Source organism: Choloepus didactylus, chromosome 24 (genome assembly GCF_015220235.1).
Source record: "Choloepus didactylus isolate mChoDid1 chromosome 24, mChoDid1.pri, whole genome shotgun sequence".
NCBI classification, from domain to species: Eukaryota; Metazoa; Chordata; class Mammalia; order Pilosa; family Megalonychidae; genus Choloepus; species Choloepus didactylus.
In genome coordinates, this window is record NC_051330.1 from 2,002,610 (window position 1) to 2,022,372 (window position 19,763).

Here is a 19,763-nt window from a genome sequence, read left to right on the forward strand (position 1 = left end):
AACTAAGAGTGACATTTTTGAGGAACTGCAGCCTAGAGAGGAACATCCTGGGAGAAAGCTATTTTGAAACCAGAACTTTGGAGCAGACGCTAGCCACATGCCTTCCCAGCTAACAGAGGTTTTCCGGACACCATTGGCCATCCTCCAGGGAAGGTACCCGATTGTTGATGTGTTACCTTGGACACTTTATGGCCTTAATACTGTAACTGTGTAACCAAATAACCCCCCTTTATAAAAGCCAGTCCATTTCTGGTGTTTTGCATTCCAGCAGCATTAGCAAACTAGAACACTTAACCAAAGATGTAGAAGACCTATACAAAGAAAACTACATGACTCTACTAAGAGAAATAGAAAGGGACCTTAAAACATGGAAAAATATTTCATGTTCATGGATAGGAAGGCTAAATGTCATTAAGATGTCAATTCTACCCAAACTCATCTACAGATTCAATGCAATCCAAATCAAAATTCCAACAACCTACTTTGCAGACTTGGGAAAGCTAATTAACAAATTTATTTGGAAAGGGAAGATGCCTAGAATTGCAAAAAACACTCTAAAAGTGAAAAATGAAGTGGGAGGATTTACACTCCCTGACTTTGAAGATTATTATAAAGCCAGAGTAGTCAAAACAGCATGGTACTGCAGAGAGATAGACATATTGATCAATGGAATAGGACTGAGGATTCAGAGATAGACCCCCAGATCTACAGCTGACTGATCTTTGATAAGGTCCCCAAAGCCACTGAACTGTGTCATAACAGTCTTTGCAACAAATGGGGCTGCGAGAGTTGGATATCCATATCCAAAAGAATGAAAGAGGACACCTACCTCACACCCTACACAAAAATTAACACAAAGTGGATCAAAGACCTCAATATATAAGACAGTATATGCTGCTGCCTTCTCACCTCCATGGTGGTTGCTGAGTAGTATCTGACAAAAGACTGATATCTTGCATATATAAAGAAATCCTACAACTCAATGACAATGGTACAGACAGCCCAATTATAAAATGGGCAAAAGATATGAAAAGACAGTTCTCTGAAGAGGAAATACAAATGGCCAGAAAACACATGAAAAAATATTCAGCTTCACTAGCTATTAGAGAGATGCAAACTCAGACCACAACGAGATACCATCTGTGATGGTTAGGTTCATGTGTCAACTTGGCCAGGTGATAGTACCCAGCTTCTGGTCAAGCAAGCTCTGGCCTAACAATTGCTGAGAGGATGTTTGTGGCTGGTTAATAAACCAATAGGCTGGTTTATTAAATTATCAGTCAATTGGCTGCCGCTGTGACTGATGACTCACGGAAGGGCATGTCTTCCACAAGGAGAGAAAGCAATTGGCTGGATTTAATCCAATTAATCAGATGAAGACTTATAAGCGAGACAGACAGAGGACCTTCACTTCTGCTGCCCAGCAAAGTGTTTCCTGAGGAGTTCATCGAAGTTGCTGGTTCATTTCCCGAGGAGTTCATCGAACATGTTCATCGAAGATCCCGGTTCATTTCCTGAGGAGTTTGTCAAAGTTACCGGTTCATTTCCTGAGGAGTTCATCAGACATCTTCCTTGGAGTTGACAATTTGCTGACTGTCCTACAGAATTTGGACTTGTGCATACCCACAGCTGCGTGAGTCACTTTTATAAATTTTATAGTCATAGGTACCTCTCATTGATTCTGTTTCCCTAGACAACCCTAACTAATACACCACCTCACACCAATTAGAATGGCTGCCAGTAAACAAAGAAGAATCTGCAAATGCTGGAGAAGATGTGGAGAAATTGGAACAGTTATTCATTGTTGGTGGGACTGTTAGTGGTTCAGCCACTCTGGAAAATATTCTGTCAGTTCCTTAGAAAACTAAATATAGAGTTACACTTCGATCCAGCGATTGCACTTCTCGGTATATACCTGGAAGATCTGAAAGCAGCAACACGAACAGATATCTGCACGCCAATGTTCATAGCAGCATTGTTCACAATTGCCAAGAGATGGAAACAACCCAAATGTCCTTCAACAGATGAGTGGATAAATAAAATGTGGTGTATACACAATGATGGAATACTATGCAGCAGTAAGAAGGAATAATGTTGTGAAACATATGACAACATGGATGAACCTTGAAGACATAATGCTGAGCGAAATAAGCCAGGCACAAAAAGAGAAATATTATATGCTATCACTAATGGGAACATTGAAAAATGTAAAATAAATGGTTTATAATGTAGAATGTAGGGGACCTGGTGATAGAGAGAAATTAGTGAAGGGGGAATGATAAACTAATAAGAACAGACAAGTTATTGTGGGTAAATTTAACATTCTGGTAATGCCCAGGAATGACTATGGTAAGTTAATTTCTGGTGGGTATGGTAGGAACAAGTTCACAGAAATGTTGCTTTCTTATTCCTTTGCTGAGTTAATGTCTGTATATTTTCTTGGTGTAGAGGAGAAACATGTTGAAAGTAAAGTACTTATTTTAGGTTAGTTGTCTTTTTCCTATCCCCTTGTTTTGGTTTATTTGAAATGTTTTTTTTTATTGTATGTTTTTTAATTTGTTTTGATATAGTTAATAGTTAATTAAAAAAAAACAATAAAAACTATGCAGATTGCCCCTGAGGAGCTGGGGGAGAATGCAGGGGTGTTGGGCTTCCCCACCTCGATGGTTGCTGATGTGCTCGCAGGCATTGGGGACTGGCGGTTTGAAGTGCCAAGCCCTCAATCACAGGACTTGACTTTGGGAAGACTGTTACTGCAAAGGAGAGGCTAGGCCTCCCTGTATTTGTGCCTAAGAGCCTCCTCCCGAATGCCTCTTTTTTGCTCAGATGTGGCCTCTCTCTCTAGCTAAGCCAACGTGAAAGGTGAAATCACTGCCCTCCCCCCTATGTGGGATCAGACACCCAGGGGAGTGAATCTCCCTGGCAACGTGGAATATGACTCCCGGGGAGGAATGTAGACCCAGCATCGTGGGACGGAGAACATCTTCTTGACCAAAAGGGGGATGTGAAAGGAAATGAAATAAGCTTCAGTAGCATAGAGATTCCAAAAGGAGCCGAGAGGTCACTCTGGTGGGCACTCTTACGCACAGTATAGACAACCCTTTTTAGGTGCTAATGAATTGGGGTAGCTGGTGGTGGATACCTGAAACTATCAAACTACAACCCAGAACCCTTGATTCTTAAAGATAATTATATAACAGTGTAGCTTATGAGGGGTGACAATGTGATCGGGAAAGCCATGTGGACCACCCTCCCCTTTGTCCAGTGTATGGATGGATGAGTAGAAAACCCAGGCACACAAGCACACACAAAAAACCGAAAGAAGAATGAGGGGGGCACAATTTGGGTGTTCTGTTTTTACTCTTGTATTTTTTTATTCTTACTTTCACTTTTTCTGGTACAAGGAAAATGTTAAAAAATGGATTGGGGTGATGAATGGACAACTGTATGATGGTAATGTGATCAACGGATTATATACTTTGGATGATTGTATGGTATGTGAATGAATCTTAATTAAAAAAAGGAAAGGAAGTCACCCTGCGCAAGTTTGCATATATTATGCCCCCCAGAAAATGTCATATTATGATGCAATATTGTGGGGGCAGAATGATTACTCTTTTTGATGAGGGTGTGACCACTTGACTGAATGTTTCCATGGAGATTTGACCCCACCCATTCATAATGGGCCTTAATTAGATCACTGGAGTCCTCTAAATTTCAGAAGCACAACAATCTCCTAAGAAGGTAAACTCAGAAACAAGCACACCTAGACAGAATATCAAATGGTTGAATGCCAAGGACGAGGAGAGACTGCTGAAGGCTGGAAGATAAAAGCAATGAGTTACATATCAGGGAGCCCCAATAATATTAAGTGCTGATTATACATCAGAAACCATGGAGGCAGAATGCATTCTGACACAAGGTTTAATATGCTGAAAGAAAACTATTACTGACCAATAATTGTATATACAATGACACACTTCCAAAAATGAGGAAGAGATGAAGACATTCCCAGAAAAACAAAAGCTGAATAATTTCATGACCACTAGACCTCCCCTAAAAGTAATGATGAAGGGAGGTCTTCAAACAGAAACATAAGGACATTAGACAGTACACTGAAGCAGCATAGAGAAATGAAGACCTCTTCTAAAGTTAACCATGTGAGTAATTACAAATGCCCGCACTATTGTCTTGCGTTTTTCTGAATGTAATGCCACTTTTTACTTTTTACAGGTTCTAAATGCAAACACATAAAAAGTAATGATAAATGTGTTGGTTTGGACATATAATGTATAAAGATATCATTTGTAACAAAATACAACAGAAATGTGGTGGGATGGAAAGGTATAGCAACAGTGTATGTGTAAGCTATTGAAGTTTACTTGGTATCAAAACATGATTGTTGTAGATTTAGGATATTTTTAAAAATCACTTCATAACAACAGAGAAAATATGAAAAATTATATAGAAGTACATGAGAAGGGTACACTATAAAAACTCAAATAAATATGAAAGTAGGCATTAAAGAAAAAATTATGCAACAATAATGGAATGACTCACAAAGACAAAAATAGCAAAATGGCAGGAAAAATCTGGCATAATCAGTAATTACTTTAAGTGTAACTTGATTCAACTCTGTAGTCAAAAGACACACCTTAGCTGAATGGATAAAAACACAATCCAACTGTATGCAGTTTACAAGACACTCACCTTATGGTCTGAGAAACAAATACATTCACAGTGAAAGGATGGGAAATAATATACCACACAAGACAGCCTGAGTCCCACCTGCCTTGGATGCAGATTATAGAGCCACTCCCAGGGGAAGTTAGAACCCCATGCATATCCAGACAAAGGAACCTGTCTGCATAGACCCAAGGAGAACACAAGTTACTGAGGAGTGCTGCATAGAAAAGGCCCCTGGGGAAATGATAAAAAGAGAGTTTGCAGAAGAACTGTGGTGAGGAGGGTTTGCATTCAATCCAACCTCTGCTCACTCAACCAGCTAACCACTAAACATTTCTTTGTGGACTGACCCACTGTGATGGTTAGCTTCATGTGTCAACTTGGCCAGGTGATGGTGCCCAGGTGTCTGGTGAAGCAAGCACTGGCCTAACCATTGCTGTGAGGACATTCATGGCTGGTTAATAAACCAGAAGGCTGGTTTGTTAAATCATCAGCCAATTGACTGCAGCTGTGACTGATGATGTCAATGAAGGGCGTGTCTTCCACAATGAGAGAATGCAGTCAGCTGGGTTTAATCCAATCAGATGAAGACTTTTAATTGAGACAGATAGAGGACCTTCACTTCTTCTTTGGCTGACCAGCGAAGTGTTTCCTGAGGAGTTTGTCGAAGTTGCCAGTTTGTTTCCTGAGGAGTTCATTGAACACGTTCATTGAAGTTGCCAGTTCATTTCCTGAGGAGTCCATCGAACATCTTCATTGGAGTTGCTAGTTTGCTGCCTGCCCTATGGAATTTGGACTCGTGCATACCCACAGTTGCATGAGATACTTCTATAAATCTTGTATCTTTAGATGTCTCTTGTTGATTCTGTTTCCCTAGAGAACCCTGAGTAATACACCCACTTTTCTAGATTTCCCCACCTGGGATTTTGGGTAGGGACACCCTAACAGGGATGAAACCAGAGGGAGAAAAGCCTCATGGAAAACAAAGAGGCATAAAATGGCTTGTTTAAGACAGGGCAGGCAGTACTGAAAAGATTCAGGAATTGGGGACACCGAGTGAGGGAGCTAATATAAGCAAATCAGAGGAGCTGGGGAGGAAATTCCACACAAATATGAAAAGACTAGATCAAGATAAGCAGAGAAGGAAATAGAGGAAAGGAAGTTTTGTTTCCTGTGTGTGAACCCATTTCACAAAAAGTTGAAATCATAAAAACTGTACTGCATAACCAGGGAACGACTCAGATGAGGAAGAGCTGAGAAAATCTGAACAAACACTGGGTGTTCTGAGTCCTGAATAAGGTGGACCAAACATCAAAGAGGAGCATTAAAACAAACCAATCAACAACAATCCCCAGACAGGAGGGGAACGTTGACCTTCAGAGTTAATGCATCAAATATCTGATGGGCAGGCATCAGAAAAATTAAAGGCCATACTAAGACACAGGGAGATATGGCTCATTAACAGAACAAATTATAATGTCAGAGCACAGTCAGAATTTGGAACATCAAATCAGAGAATTTGAAACAAAACTGCTAAATCAAATCAAGGAAATGAAGGAAAATATGGATACAGAGTTAAAGGATAATTAGAAGACAAGGTGTGCACATAAAGAAAAATTTGGAAATATATAAAGAAGCAAAAAAAATATGGGGATGAAAAGCAGAATAATGGAGATTAAAAATACACTACAGGTATACAATAGTAGATTTGAACAGACAGAAGAAACAATCAGTGAACTACAATGCAGGATAATTGAAAACTTACAGTTCTAAAACTGCTAGAGAAAAGAAGAGATAAACTTGAGCAGTGTCTCAGGGATTTGACTGACAGCATGAAGCGTACAAGCACATATATTATGTTCCATAATGGTCCAGAAAGAGAAGACAAGGGAAAACGGACAGAAAGAATATGTAAGGAAACAATGGCTGAAAACTTCCCAACTCTTATTAAAGACATAAATGTGCATGTCCAAGAAGGATAATATACACCAAACAGAATAAATCCCAAAAGATCTACTCCAGAGACACATAGGGGTCAGAATATAAAAGGCCAAATACAAAGGGAGAATTATGAAAGCATCAAGAGAAAAGTTATTTGTCACAGATAATGGATATCTTATTGGATTGGATAATGGATATCTTATTGGATTTAGGTATATGATGTATATTTGGCGTTTAGTCAAATGCCAAATACACATCATATACCATGGAGGCGAGAAGACAGTGGTATGATATACTTAATGTACAGAGAAAGAAAACCAGCCAGCTAAAAATTCTTGTCAACAAAACCGACTTTCAAAAATTATTAGTTAAAATATTCACAGATAACAGAAACTGAAAGAGACTAAAAAGGACAAATACTGTATGGCCTCACCTATAGAAATAGAATAAGCAAACTCATATTAGAATGTAGAATATAGTTTACCAGGGGCTGGGTTGTTTGTAGAGAATGGAGAGTTAATGCCTAATTTGGACAGAATTTCTATGCAGGTTGACTGTAAAGTTTTGAAAATGGATGGTGGTGATGGTAGCACTTTATTGTGAATATAATTGACAGAACTGAGTTATATATGAATGTGATTAAAAGGGGAAATTTTTATGTCATATGTATGTTATTAGAATAAAAATTAAAAGTTAAAACATAGGACTCTATAACAGCATAAATCTTATTTTCACTAATGGACAATAGTTAATAGTACATGTGTAAAAATGTTCTTTCATGAATTATAACCTAAGTATGCTACTAATACAAGTTGTCAACAATAGGGTCATATTTGGAGAGAAAATCTGAATGTGAACTTTGGACTCTATTTAGCAGTACACATTTAACATTCTTTCATCAATTGTAACCAAGATAACACAGTACTGCAAAGTATAAACAATAGAGGTATATGGGAATGCTGTATTATTTTCAGGATTTCACTGTAAACCTAAAACTCCTGTAATATAAAAATTTTAAAAGAATATATAATAATAATATTAGTTCAGTGTATGACAACTGTGTATTTTTTGCATGATTTTTCTGTAAACCAACAATTTCTCTAATAAAAAAGAAGTTATATTTTTAGAAAATAAAAGAAAATCTCCACAGATTTATATCAAATAAAGAGATTCAATCAGCAATCACAAATTTTCCAACAAAGAAAATCCTGAACCAGTTGGCTTGACTGGCAACTAATCCACTCAAACCAAAAAGCATGGAAGGAGGGACTCAGGTATTTTATGCCAACATTCATGGCATCTCTTTTCACAGTGGTCAAAATGTGGAACAACCCGAGTATTTTCCAACACATGAATGGATAAACAAAAAAAGCTGTGTGCATGTGAATAAATATTATTGAGCCACAGAAGAGAATGAAGATCTGATACAGGGATGAATCTTGAAAACATAAGGCAAGAAACAAAGATCAAATAAAGTATGATTCCACTTACATGAAACATTTCAAATAAGCAAATTCATAGAGACACAAAATAGATTAGAAATTATAAGGGGTGGATGGAAAAGAAGACTAGGGAGTTATAGCTTATTGAGTATAGTGTTTCTATTGGCAGATATGAACAATTTTGCTAATGGATGATGTGATGGGAGCACAACATTGCAAATGTAATTAATGACACTGAATTGGACACATACACGTTGGTTAATGGTGAAATTTCTTTTTAAAAAATGACTGAGGGTAGATACTCTACACATACAAGGTATCAAAAATTTGCTTCCCATATATTCCTTGTAGGGAAATTATTGGTGAAAGCTCCACCAAGAAAAGGAAGTGAATTGAGAAAGAAGCAGAGCGATTGGGATTACAGCTGCACACTTGACTCAGAGGGCAACCAACAGAGAATAGAGCAAGTCAGAAGCCACTACAAGAGTTTTTCCAACAGAAGAATTCGCAGAATAATTAAAAAGAATGACTTTATTCAAAAATATTCAGACAGCAATCGGAGGCGGGGCAAGATGGCAGACTGGTGAGCTGTATGTTTTAGTTACTCCTCCAGGAAAGTAGGTAGAAAGCCAGGAACTGCGTGGACTGGACACCACAGAGAAATCTGACTTTGGGCATACTTCATACAACACTCATGAAAACGTGGAACTGCTGAGATCAGCGAAATCTGTAAGTTTTTGCGGCCAGGGGACCCGCACCCCTCCTTGCCAGGCTCAGTCCCGTGGCAGGAGGGGCTGTCAGCTCCGGGAAGGAGAAGGGAGAACTGCAGTGGCAGCCCTTATCGGAAACTCATTCTACAGATCCAAACTCCAACCATAGATAGACTGAGACCAGACACCAGAGAATCTGAGAGCAGCCAGCCCAGCAGAGAGGAGACAGGCATAGAGAAAAAAAACAACACGAAAAACTCCAAAATAAAAGCGGAGGATTTTTGGAGTTCTGGTGAACATAGAAAGGGGAAGGGCAGAGCTCAGGCCCTGAGGCGCATATGCAAATCCCGAAGAAAAGCTGATCTCTCTGCCCGGTGGACCTTTCCTTAATGGCCCTGGTCGCTTTGTCTCTTAACATTTCAATAACCCATTAGATCTGTGAGGAGGGCCCTTTTTTTTTTAATCCTTTTTTCTTTTTCTAAAACAATTACTCTAAGAAGCCCAATACAGAAAGCTTCAAAGACTTGCAATTTGGGCAGGTCAAGTCGAGAGCAGAACTAAGAGAGCTCTGAGACAAAAGGCAATAATCCAGTGGCTGAGAAATTTCACTAAACACCACAACTTCCCAAGAAAAGGGGGGTGTCTGCTCACAGCCATCATCCTGGTGGACAGGAAACACTCCTGCCCATCGCCAGCCCCATAGCCCAGAGCTGCCGCAGACAACCCAGTGTGACGGGAGTGCTTCAAATAACAGGCACACACCACAAAACTGGGCGTGGACATTAGCCTTCCCTGCAACCTCAGCTGATTGTCCCAGAGTTGGGAAGGTAGAGCAGTGTGAATTAACAAGCCCCATTCAGCCATCATTTCAGCAGACTGGGAGCCTCCCTACACACCTCAGCAGCCCAGAACTGCCCTGGGGGGACGGCACTCACCTGTGACATAGCACAGTCATCCCTCAACAGAGGACCCGGGGTGCACGGCCTGGAAGAGGGGCCCACTTGCAAGTCTCAGGAGCCATACGCCAATAACTAGGACTTGTGGGTCAGTGGCAGAGACAAACTGTGGCAGGACTGAACTGAAGGATTAGACTATTGCAGCAGCTTTAAAACTCTAGGATCACCAGGGAGATTTGATTGTTAGAGCCACCCCCCATTCCTGACTGCCCAGAAACACGCCCCATATACAGGGCAGGCAACACCAACTACACACGCAAGCTTGGTACACCAATTGGACCCCACAAGACTCACTCCCCTACTCACCAAAAAGCCTAAGCAGGGGAGAACTGGCTTGTGGAGAACAGGTGGCTCGTGGACGCCACCTGCTGGTTAGTTAGAGGAAGTGTACTCCACGAAGCTGTAGATCTGATAAATCAGAGATAAGGACTTCAATTGGTCGACACATCCTAAAAGAACCCTATCAAGTTCAGCAAATGCCACGAGGCCAAAAACAACAGAAAATTATAAAGCATATGAAAAAACCAGACGATATGGATAACCCAAGCCCAAGCACCCAAATCAAAAGATCAGAAGAGACACAGCACCTAGAGCAGCTACTCAAAGAACTAAAGATGAACAATGAGATCCTAGTACGGGATACAAAGGAAATCAAGAAGACCCTAGAAGAGCATAAAGAAGACATTGCAAGACTAAATAAAAAAATGGATGATCTTATGGAAATTAAAGAAACTGTTGACCAAATTAAAAAGATTCTGGACACTCATAGTACAAGACTAGAGGAAGTTGAACAACGAATCAGTGACCTGGAAGATGACAGAATGGAAAATCAAAGCATAAAAGAAAGAATGGGGAAAAAAATTGAAAAAATCGAAATGGACCTCAGGGATATAATAGATAATATGAAACGTCCGAATATAAGACTCATTGGTGTCCCAGAAGGGGAAGAAAAGGGTAAAGGTCTAGGAAGAGTATTCAAAGAAATTGTTGGGGAAAACTTCCCAAATCTTCTAAACAACATAAATACACAAATCATAAATGCTCAGCGAACTCCAATAGAATAAATCCAAATAAACCCACTCCGAGACATATACTGATCACACTATCAAACACAGAAGAGAAGGAGCAAGTTCTGAAAGCAGCAAGAGAAAAGCAATTCACCACATACAAAGGAAACAGCATAAGACTAAGTAGTGACTACTCAGCAGCCACCATGGAGGCGAGAAGGCAGTGGCACGATATATTTAAAATTCTGAGTGAGAAAAATTTCCAGCCAAGAATACTTTATCCAGCAAAGCTCTCCTTCAAATTTGAGGGAGAGCTTAAATTTTTCACAGACAAACAAATGCTGAGAGAATTTGCTAACAAGAGACCTGCCCTACTGGAGATACTAAAGGGAGCCCTACAGACAGAGAAACAAAGAAAGGACAGAGAGACTTGGAGAAAGGTTCAGTGCTAAAGAGATTTAGTATGGGCATAATAAAGGATATTAATAGACAGAGGGGAAAAATATGACAAACATAAACCAAAGGATAAGATGGCTGATTCACGAAACGCCTTCACGGTTATAACGTTGAATGTAAATGGATTAAACTCCCCAATTAAAAGATATAGATTCGCAGAATGGATCAAAAAAAATGAACCATCAATATGTTGCATACAAGAGACTCATCTTAGACACAGGGACACAAAGAAATTGAAAGTGAAAGGATGGAAAAAATATATCATGCAAGCTACAGCCAAAAGAAAGCAGGTGTAGCAATATTAATCTCAGATAAAATAGACTTTAAATGCAGGGATGTTTTGAGAGACAAAGAAGGCCACTACATACTAATAAAAGGGGCAATTCAACAAGAAGAAATAACAATCGTAAATGTCTATGCACCCAATCAAGGTGCCACAAAATACATGAGAGAAACACTGGCAAAACTAAAGGAAGCAATTGATGTTTCCACAATAATTGTGGGAGACTTCAACACATCACTCTCTCCTATAGATAGATCAACCAGACAGAGGACCAATAAGGAAACTGAAAACCTAAACAATCTGATAAATGAATTAGATTTAACGGACATATACAGAACATTACATCCCAAATCACCAGGATACACATACTTTTCTAGTGCTCACGGAACTTTCTCCAGAATAGATCATATGCTGGGACATACAACAAGCCTCAGTAAATTTAAAAAGATTGAAATTATTCAAAGCACATTCTCTGACCACAATGGAATACAATTAGAAGTCAATAACCATCAGAGACTTAGAAAATTCACAAATACCTGGAGGTTAAACAACACAATCCTAAACAATCAGTGGGTTAAAAAAGAAATAGCAAGAGAAATTGCTAAATATATAGAGACGAATGAAAATGAGAACACAACATACCAAAACCTATGGGATGCAGCAAAAGCAGTGCTAAGGGGGAAATTTATAGCACTAAACACATATATTAAAAAGGAAGAAAGAGCCAAAATCAAAGAACTAATGGATCAACTGAAGAAGCTAGAAAATGAACAACAAACCAATCCTAAACCAAGTAGAAGAAAAGAAATAACAAGGATTAAAGCAGAAATAAATGACATAGAGAACAAAAAAACAATAGAGAGGATAAATATCACCAAAAGTTGGTTCTTTGAGAAGATCAACAAGATTGACAAGCCCCTAGCTAGACTGACAAAATCAAAAGGAGAGAAGACCCATATAAACAAAATAATGAATGAAAAAGGTGACATAACTGCAGATCCTGAAGAAATTAAAAAAATTATAAGAGGATACTATGAACAAATGTATGGCAACAAACTGGATAATGTAGAGGAAATGGACAATTTCCTGGAAACATATGAACAACCTAGACTGACCAGAGAAGAAATAGAAGACCTCAACCAACCCATCACAAGCAAAGAGATCCAATCAGTCATCAAAAATGTTCCCACAAATAAATGCCCAGGGCCAGATGGCTCCACAGGGGAATTCTACCAAACTTTCCAGAAAGAACTGACACCAGTCTTACTCAAACTCTTTCAAAACATTGAAGAAAATGGAACACTACCTAACTCATTTTATGAAGCTAACATCAATCTAATACCAAAACCAGGCAAAGATGCTACAAAAAAGGAAAACTACCGGCCAATCTCCCTAATGAATATAGATGCAAAAATCCTCAACAAAATACTTGCAAATCGAATCCAAAGACACATTAAAAAAATCATACACCATGACCAAGCGGGGTTTATTCTAGGCATGCAAGAATGGTTCAACATAAGAAAATCAATCAATGTATTACAACACATTAACAAGTCAAAAGGGAAAAGTCAATTGATCATCTCAATAGATGCTGAAAAAGCATTTGACAAAATCCAACATTCGTTTTTGATAAAAACATTTCAAAAGGTAGGAATTGAAGGAAACTTCCTCAACATGATAAAGAGCATATATGAAAAACCCACAGCCAGCATAGTACTCAATGGTGAGAGACTGAAAGCCTTCCCTCTAAGATCAGGAACAAGACAAGGATGCCCGCTGTCACCACTGTTATTCAACATTGTGCTGGAAGTGCTAGCCAGGGCAATCCGGCAAGACAAAGAAATAAAAGGCATCCATATTGGAAAAGAAGAAGTAAAACTGTCATTGTTTGCAGATGATATGATCTTATATCTAGAAAACCCTGAGAAATTGACGATACAGCTACTAGAGCTAATAAACAAATTTAGCAAATTAGCGGGATACAAGATTAATGCACATAAGTCAGTAATGTTTCTATATGCTAGCAATGAACAAACTGAAGAGACACTCAAGAAAAAGATACCATTTTCAATAGCAACTAAAAAAATCAAGTACCTAGGAATCAACTTAAGCAAAGATGTAAAAGACCTATACAAAGAAAACTACATAACTCTACTAAAAGAAATAGAAGGGGACCTTAAAAGATGGAAAAATATTCCATGTTCATGGATAGGAAGGCTAAATGTCATTAAGATGTCAATTCTACCCAAACTCATCTACAGATTCAATGCAATCCCAATCAAAATTCCAACAACCTACTTTGTAGACTTGGAAAAGCTAGTTATCAAATTTATTTGGAAAGGGAAGATGCCTTGAATTGCTAAAGACACTCTAAAAAAGAAAAACAAAGTGGGAGGACTTACACTCCCCGACTTTCAAGCTTATTATAAAGCCACAGTTGCCAAAACAGCATGGTACTGGCACAAAGATAGACATATAGATCAATGGAATCGAATTGAGAATTCAGAGATAGACCCTCAGATCTATGGCCGACTGATCTTTGATAAGGCCCCCAAAGTCACTGAACTGAGTCATAATGGTCTTTTCAACAAATGGGGCTGGGAGAGTTGGATATCCATATCCAAAAGAATGAAAGAGGACCCCTACCTCACCCCCTACACAAAAATTAACTCAAAATGGACCAAAGATCTCAATATAAAAGAAAGTACCATAAAACTCCTAGAAGATAATGTAGGAAAACATCTTCAAGACCTTGTGTTAGGCGGCCACTTCCTAGACTTTACACCCAAAGCATAAGCAACAAAAGAGAAAATAGATAAATGAGAACTCCTCAAGCTTAGAAGTTTCTGCACCTCAAAGGAATTTCTCAAAAAGGTAAAGAGCCAGCCAACTCAATGGGAAAAAATTTTTGGAAACCATGTATCTGACAAAAGACTGATATCTTGCATATATAAAGAAATCCTACAACTCAATGACAATAGTACAGACGGCCCAATTATAAAATGGGCAAAAGATATGAAAAGACAGTTCTCTGAAGAGGAAATACAAATGGCCAAGAAACACATGAAAAAATGTTCAGCTTCACTAGCTATTAGAGAGATGCAAATTAAGACCACAATGAGATACCATCTAACACCGGTTAGAATGGCTGCCATTAAACAAACAGGAAACTACAAATGCTGGAGGGGATGTGGAGAAATTGGAACTCTTATTCATTGTTGGTGGGACTGTATAATGGTTCAGCCACTCTGGAAGTCAGTCTGGCAGTTCCTTAGAAAACTAGATATAGAGTTACCATTCGATCCAGTGATTGCACTTCTCGGGATATACCCGGAAGATCGGAAAGCAGTGACACGAACAGATATCTGCACGCCAATGTTCATAGCAGCATTATTCACAATTGCCAAGAGATGGAAACAACCCAAATGTCCTTCAACAGATGAGTGGATAAATAAAATGTGGTATATACACACTATGGAATACTACGCGGCAGTAAGAAGGAACGATCTCGTGAAACATATGACAACATGGATGAACCTTGAAGACATAATGCTGAGCGAAATAAGCCAGGCACAAAAACAGAAATATTATATGCTACCACTAATGTGAACTTTGAAAAATGTAAAACAAATGGTTTATAATGTAGAATGTAGGGGAACTAGCAATAGAGAGCAATTAAGGAAGGGGGAACAATAATCCAAGAAGAACAGATAAGCTATTTAACATTCTGGGGATGCCCAGGAATGACTATGGTCTGTTAATTTCTGATGGATATAGTAGGAGCAAGTTCACAGAAATGTTGCTATATTAGGTAACTTTCTTGGGGTAAAGTAGGAACATGTTGGAAGTTAAGCAGTTATCTTAGGTTAGTTGTCTTTTTCTTACTCCCTTGTTATGGTCTCTTTGAAATGTTCTTTTATTGTATGTTTGTTTTCTTTTTAACTTTTTTTTCATACAGTTGATTTAAAAAAGAAGGGAAAGTTAAAAAAAAAAAAAAAGAAAAACAAGGAAAAAAAAAAAAGATGTAGTGCCCCCTTGAGGAGCCTGTGGAGAATGCAGGGGTATTCGCCTACCCCACCTCCATGGTTGCTAACATGACCACAGACATAGGGGACTGGTGGTTTGATGGTTTGAGCCCTCTACCACAGGTTTTACCCTTGGGAAGACGGTTGCTGCAAAGGAGAGGCTAGGCCTCCCTATGGTTGTGCCTAAGAGCCTCCTCCCGAATGCCTCTTTGTTGCTCAGATGTGGCCCTCTCTCTCTGGCTAAGCCAACTTGAAAGGTGAAATCACTGCCCTCCCCCCTACGTGGGATCAGACACCCAGGGGAGTGAATCTCCCTGGCAACGTGGAATATGACTCCCGGGGAGGAATGTAGACCTGGCATCGTGGGATGGAGAACATCTTCTTGACCAAAAGGGGGATGTGAAAGGAAATGAAATAAGCTTCAGTGGCAGAGAGAATCCAAAAGGAGCCGAGAGGTCACTCTGGTGGGCACTCTTATGCACACTTTAGACAACCCTTTTTAGGTTCTAAAGAATTGGGGTAGCTGGTGGTGGATACCTGAAACTATCAAACTACAACCCAGAACCCATGAATCTCAAAGACAGTTGTATAAAAATGTAGCTTATGAGGGGTGACAATGGGATCGGGAAAGCCATGTGGACCACACTCCCCTTTGTCCAGTGTATGGATGGATGAGTAGAAAAATGGGGGAAGGAAAAAACAGACAAAGGTACCCAGTGTTCTTTTTTACTTCAATTGCTCTTTTTCACTCTAATTATTATTCTTGGTATTTTTGTGTGTGTGCTAATGACGGTGTCAGGGATTGATTTGGGTGATGAATGTACAACTATGTAATGATACTGTAAACAATCAAAAGTACGATTTGTTTTGTATGACTGCGTGGTATGTGAATATATCTCAATAAAATATATCTCAATAAAATGAAGATTAAAAAAAAACTACAGCAAAAAAAAATATTCAAACATTTGACAGAAAGTTGGAGATTGATATCTTGGTAAATCAAACCCAGTTCAGATTGTAACTCTGCTGGATGGTGGAGAGTGTGCACACATGGGATAGAGTGGGAAAGGGAATAACTAAATTCTCATTTGTTGTTTCAAAAGATTATGCCTAAAGGAGAGGCTAGGCCTCCCTGTATTTGTGCCTAAGAGTCTCCTCCTGAATGCCTCTTTGTTGCTCAGATGTGGCCCTCTCTCTCTGGCTAAGCCAACTTGAAAGGTGAAATCACTGCCCTCCCCCCTACGTGGGATCAGACACCCAGGGAAGTGAATCTCCCTGGCAACGTGGAATATGACTCCCGGGGAGGAATGTAGACCCGGCATCGTGGGACGGAGAACATCTTCTTGACCAAAAGGGGGATGTGAAAGGAAATGAAATAAGCTTCAGTGGCAGAGAGATTCCAAAACGAGCCGAGAGATCACTCTGGTGGGCACTCTTACGCACACTTTAGACAACCTTTTTTAGGTTCTAAAGAATTGGGGTAGCTGGTGGTGGATACCTGAAACTATTAAACTACAACCCAGAACCCATGAATCTCGAAGACAGTTGTATAAAAATGTAGCTTATGAGGGGTGACAGTGGGATTGGGAATGCCATAAGGACCAAACTCCACTTTGTCTAGTTTATGGATGGATGTGTAGAAAAAGTAGGGGAAGCAAACAAACAGACAAAGGTACCCAGTGTTCTTTTTTACTTCAATTGCTCTTTTTCACTCTAATTATTATTCTTGTTATTTTTGTGTGTGTGCTAATGAAGGTGTCAGGGATTGATTTAGGTGATGAATGTACAACTATGTAATGGTACTGTAAACAACCGAAAGTACAATTTGTTTTGTATGACTGCGTGGTATGTGAATATATCTCAATAAAATGATGATTTAAAAAAAAAAAAAAAAAACTGTATCAGCTTCTCATAAAAAAAAAAAAAAAAAAAAGATTATGCCTAAAACTGAAAAAAACTCAAGAGTATTAGTATATGTTTTTATGAGGATGCTGAGATAAATACAAAAAGATTCGGAAATAAAGATATGAAATAAAGAAAATAGGTTGCAAGTTGACTCTCCTGTTCATTTTAGTATATTTTAGAGAATTAGTTACCTCTTCAAACAATGTATATGGATATCTTTGATAAAAGTATGACTAGTTAATAATAAGTCAATTCATAAAAACTTTCAAAGGGCACTCAGTTCATGAACAGAATTGAAGTAGGATATAGAATAGAGATGATGCTTAACAAGAAAAAAAATTGGAAATGTAACCAGCAAATAATGAACAGAACCTAAAGAAATACACAAATTTTAGGGGGTTTCTCTTGGTTAGATTTATTTATCACCAGAGGGAAATACATATCTTCACCCAATAACAATGAATATCCGTCAAAAATATTATAAGGAAGACAGGAAATCAGAGAGAGGATGGGTGAATTTACAAAGATTATACAGAAAGTCATTATCTAACCCATTACTGAACCCCAAATCAACAGCTTCTCAGCAAGGTTCTTTGGATAGTTCCTCCAATTTTTAAGAGTGAATCTAGGATAAACCTATTCCTCCATTTTTGGTTTCTGCATCACCAGATTCCTTATAGCTTGTTTGACACTTCTGTTTCTCAAAGTGTAGATTATAGGATTTATTAAAGCTGGAATCACATTATATAGCAGTGCCACAAACTTGGTCACATCATGAGAGAGCTTTGACTTGGGGGTCACATAAACATAGATGATAGTGTTGTAGAAAATGGACACCACCGTGAGATGGGAGCCACAAGTCCCAAGGGCCTTCTGTCTCCCCCCAGATGTCTTGATGTTCAACACACTATGGGCAACACGCCCATAAGAAAACAAGATCAGTGAGATAGGAAAGACAAGGAAGGTGCCACATAAGATCATAATCTCCTTCTTGTAATTTGTGGTGTCCACACAGGCCAACTGTATCATTGGTGGTGTCTCACAATAGAAATGGTTTATCCGTTGGTGGCCACATCGGGGAAGGGTCATTGTGATAGGAGTGTGGATCAATGAGGTGCTGAAACCAATAAACCAGGATATGCTGGCCAGTGCCCAGCACAGCTGTGGAGGCATGAGGGTGAAATAATGCAAGGGCTGGCAGATAGCAACATAGCGATCATAGGCCATCATGGCCAGAAGAACACACTCAGTGCCCCCGAGACCCATTGTGATGAGAAGCTGGACCACACATCCAACAAAACTTATGGATTTGTCTGGCCCTCCAAAGTTGACCAACATTTGAGGGCTGATACAAGTTACATGAATGACGTCAATAAAAGAGAGATGAGTGAGGAAGAAATACATGGGGGTGTGGAGATGGGGGTCCAGGTATGAGACAAGAATGATGGTCACATTGCCCATGAGGGTTAAAAGGTAGAATATCAAGATGAACACAAACAAGATCCTCTCCAGCCCTGGCTGCTCTGAGAAGCCCACCAAGATGAAGCCTCCTCCAGATGTGGAATTGTCTCTTCCCATCTGTTTCTCAGTGACCTGTGAGAAAAGGAAATAAAATCCTTTCACCATTGTTCTCTAGTCTGTGCTCTGTGAGAATGCTTCCTCTGACTGAATTTAGTAGAATTCCCTGTTCATTCATTTCCCATCCCTATGCCCTTTGTCAATGCAACTCAAGCATAAAGAGGAGATGTAATGTCGTAGGAAAATCAGGATTGCCCCCCTAAACATAACATAAAACATAAAATGTAGCAAGGGAGATTGAAAAGAGAAATTAATGTTAATTTTCAGCATAACCAGGAATTAGCCAAGACAGCAACCAAAAATTTTGAGAAGGCTGCCAAACATGGTAGGATTGAATACTGTATGTAGGATGAAATGGAGGGAGGATGCTTGGAAAGATTATTCTGCAGCTTCAGATCTCAGAAATAGGCAACAATAGATATTTTTCAGAAGTGAGAAATATACCCTTAGGTCTAAAGCCTAAAACACTTACCTGCAGTGTATGTGACCACGTGCACAGGTTGGTGGCAACATTTGGATTTGGAAAGCTGGAGGATGGTACACAAAAGAAATCATATGGACAAGCTGCATTTATGAAGAGTAGCTGTCACATGTTCAGTGTAGGAGAAGAGAAGGTTTACATTTGATGAGCCCCCAAACTCTGTTCCCTGTGGTTTGGGAGAAGCTAAAGCTAAACATACAAAAACCCAGGATCATAAGAAACAAATCCCGGGATCTTACAATGAGGCCCTCGCTATCCATCATGCACATTTCATACAAATAATTAGTTTGTAA

General features: G+C 39.2%; 1 protein-coding gene across 1 annotated transcript; it reads right to left on the reverse strand.

Moving 5' to 3' along the window:
- Positions 1–18,047: 18,047 nt before the first annotated feature.
- On the reverse strand, positions 18,048–19,037 carry LOC119519734 (olfactory receptor 2G3-like). Its single transcript, XM_037817486.1, has one exon. It carries the CDS (start codon positions 19,035–19,037, stop codon positions 18,048–18,050), a length of 990 nt encoding a protein of 329 aa, XP_037673414.1.
- Positions 19,038–19,763: the final 726 nt, after the last annotated feature.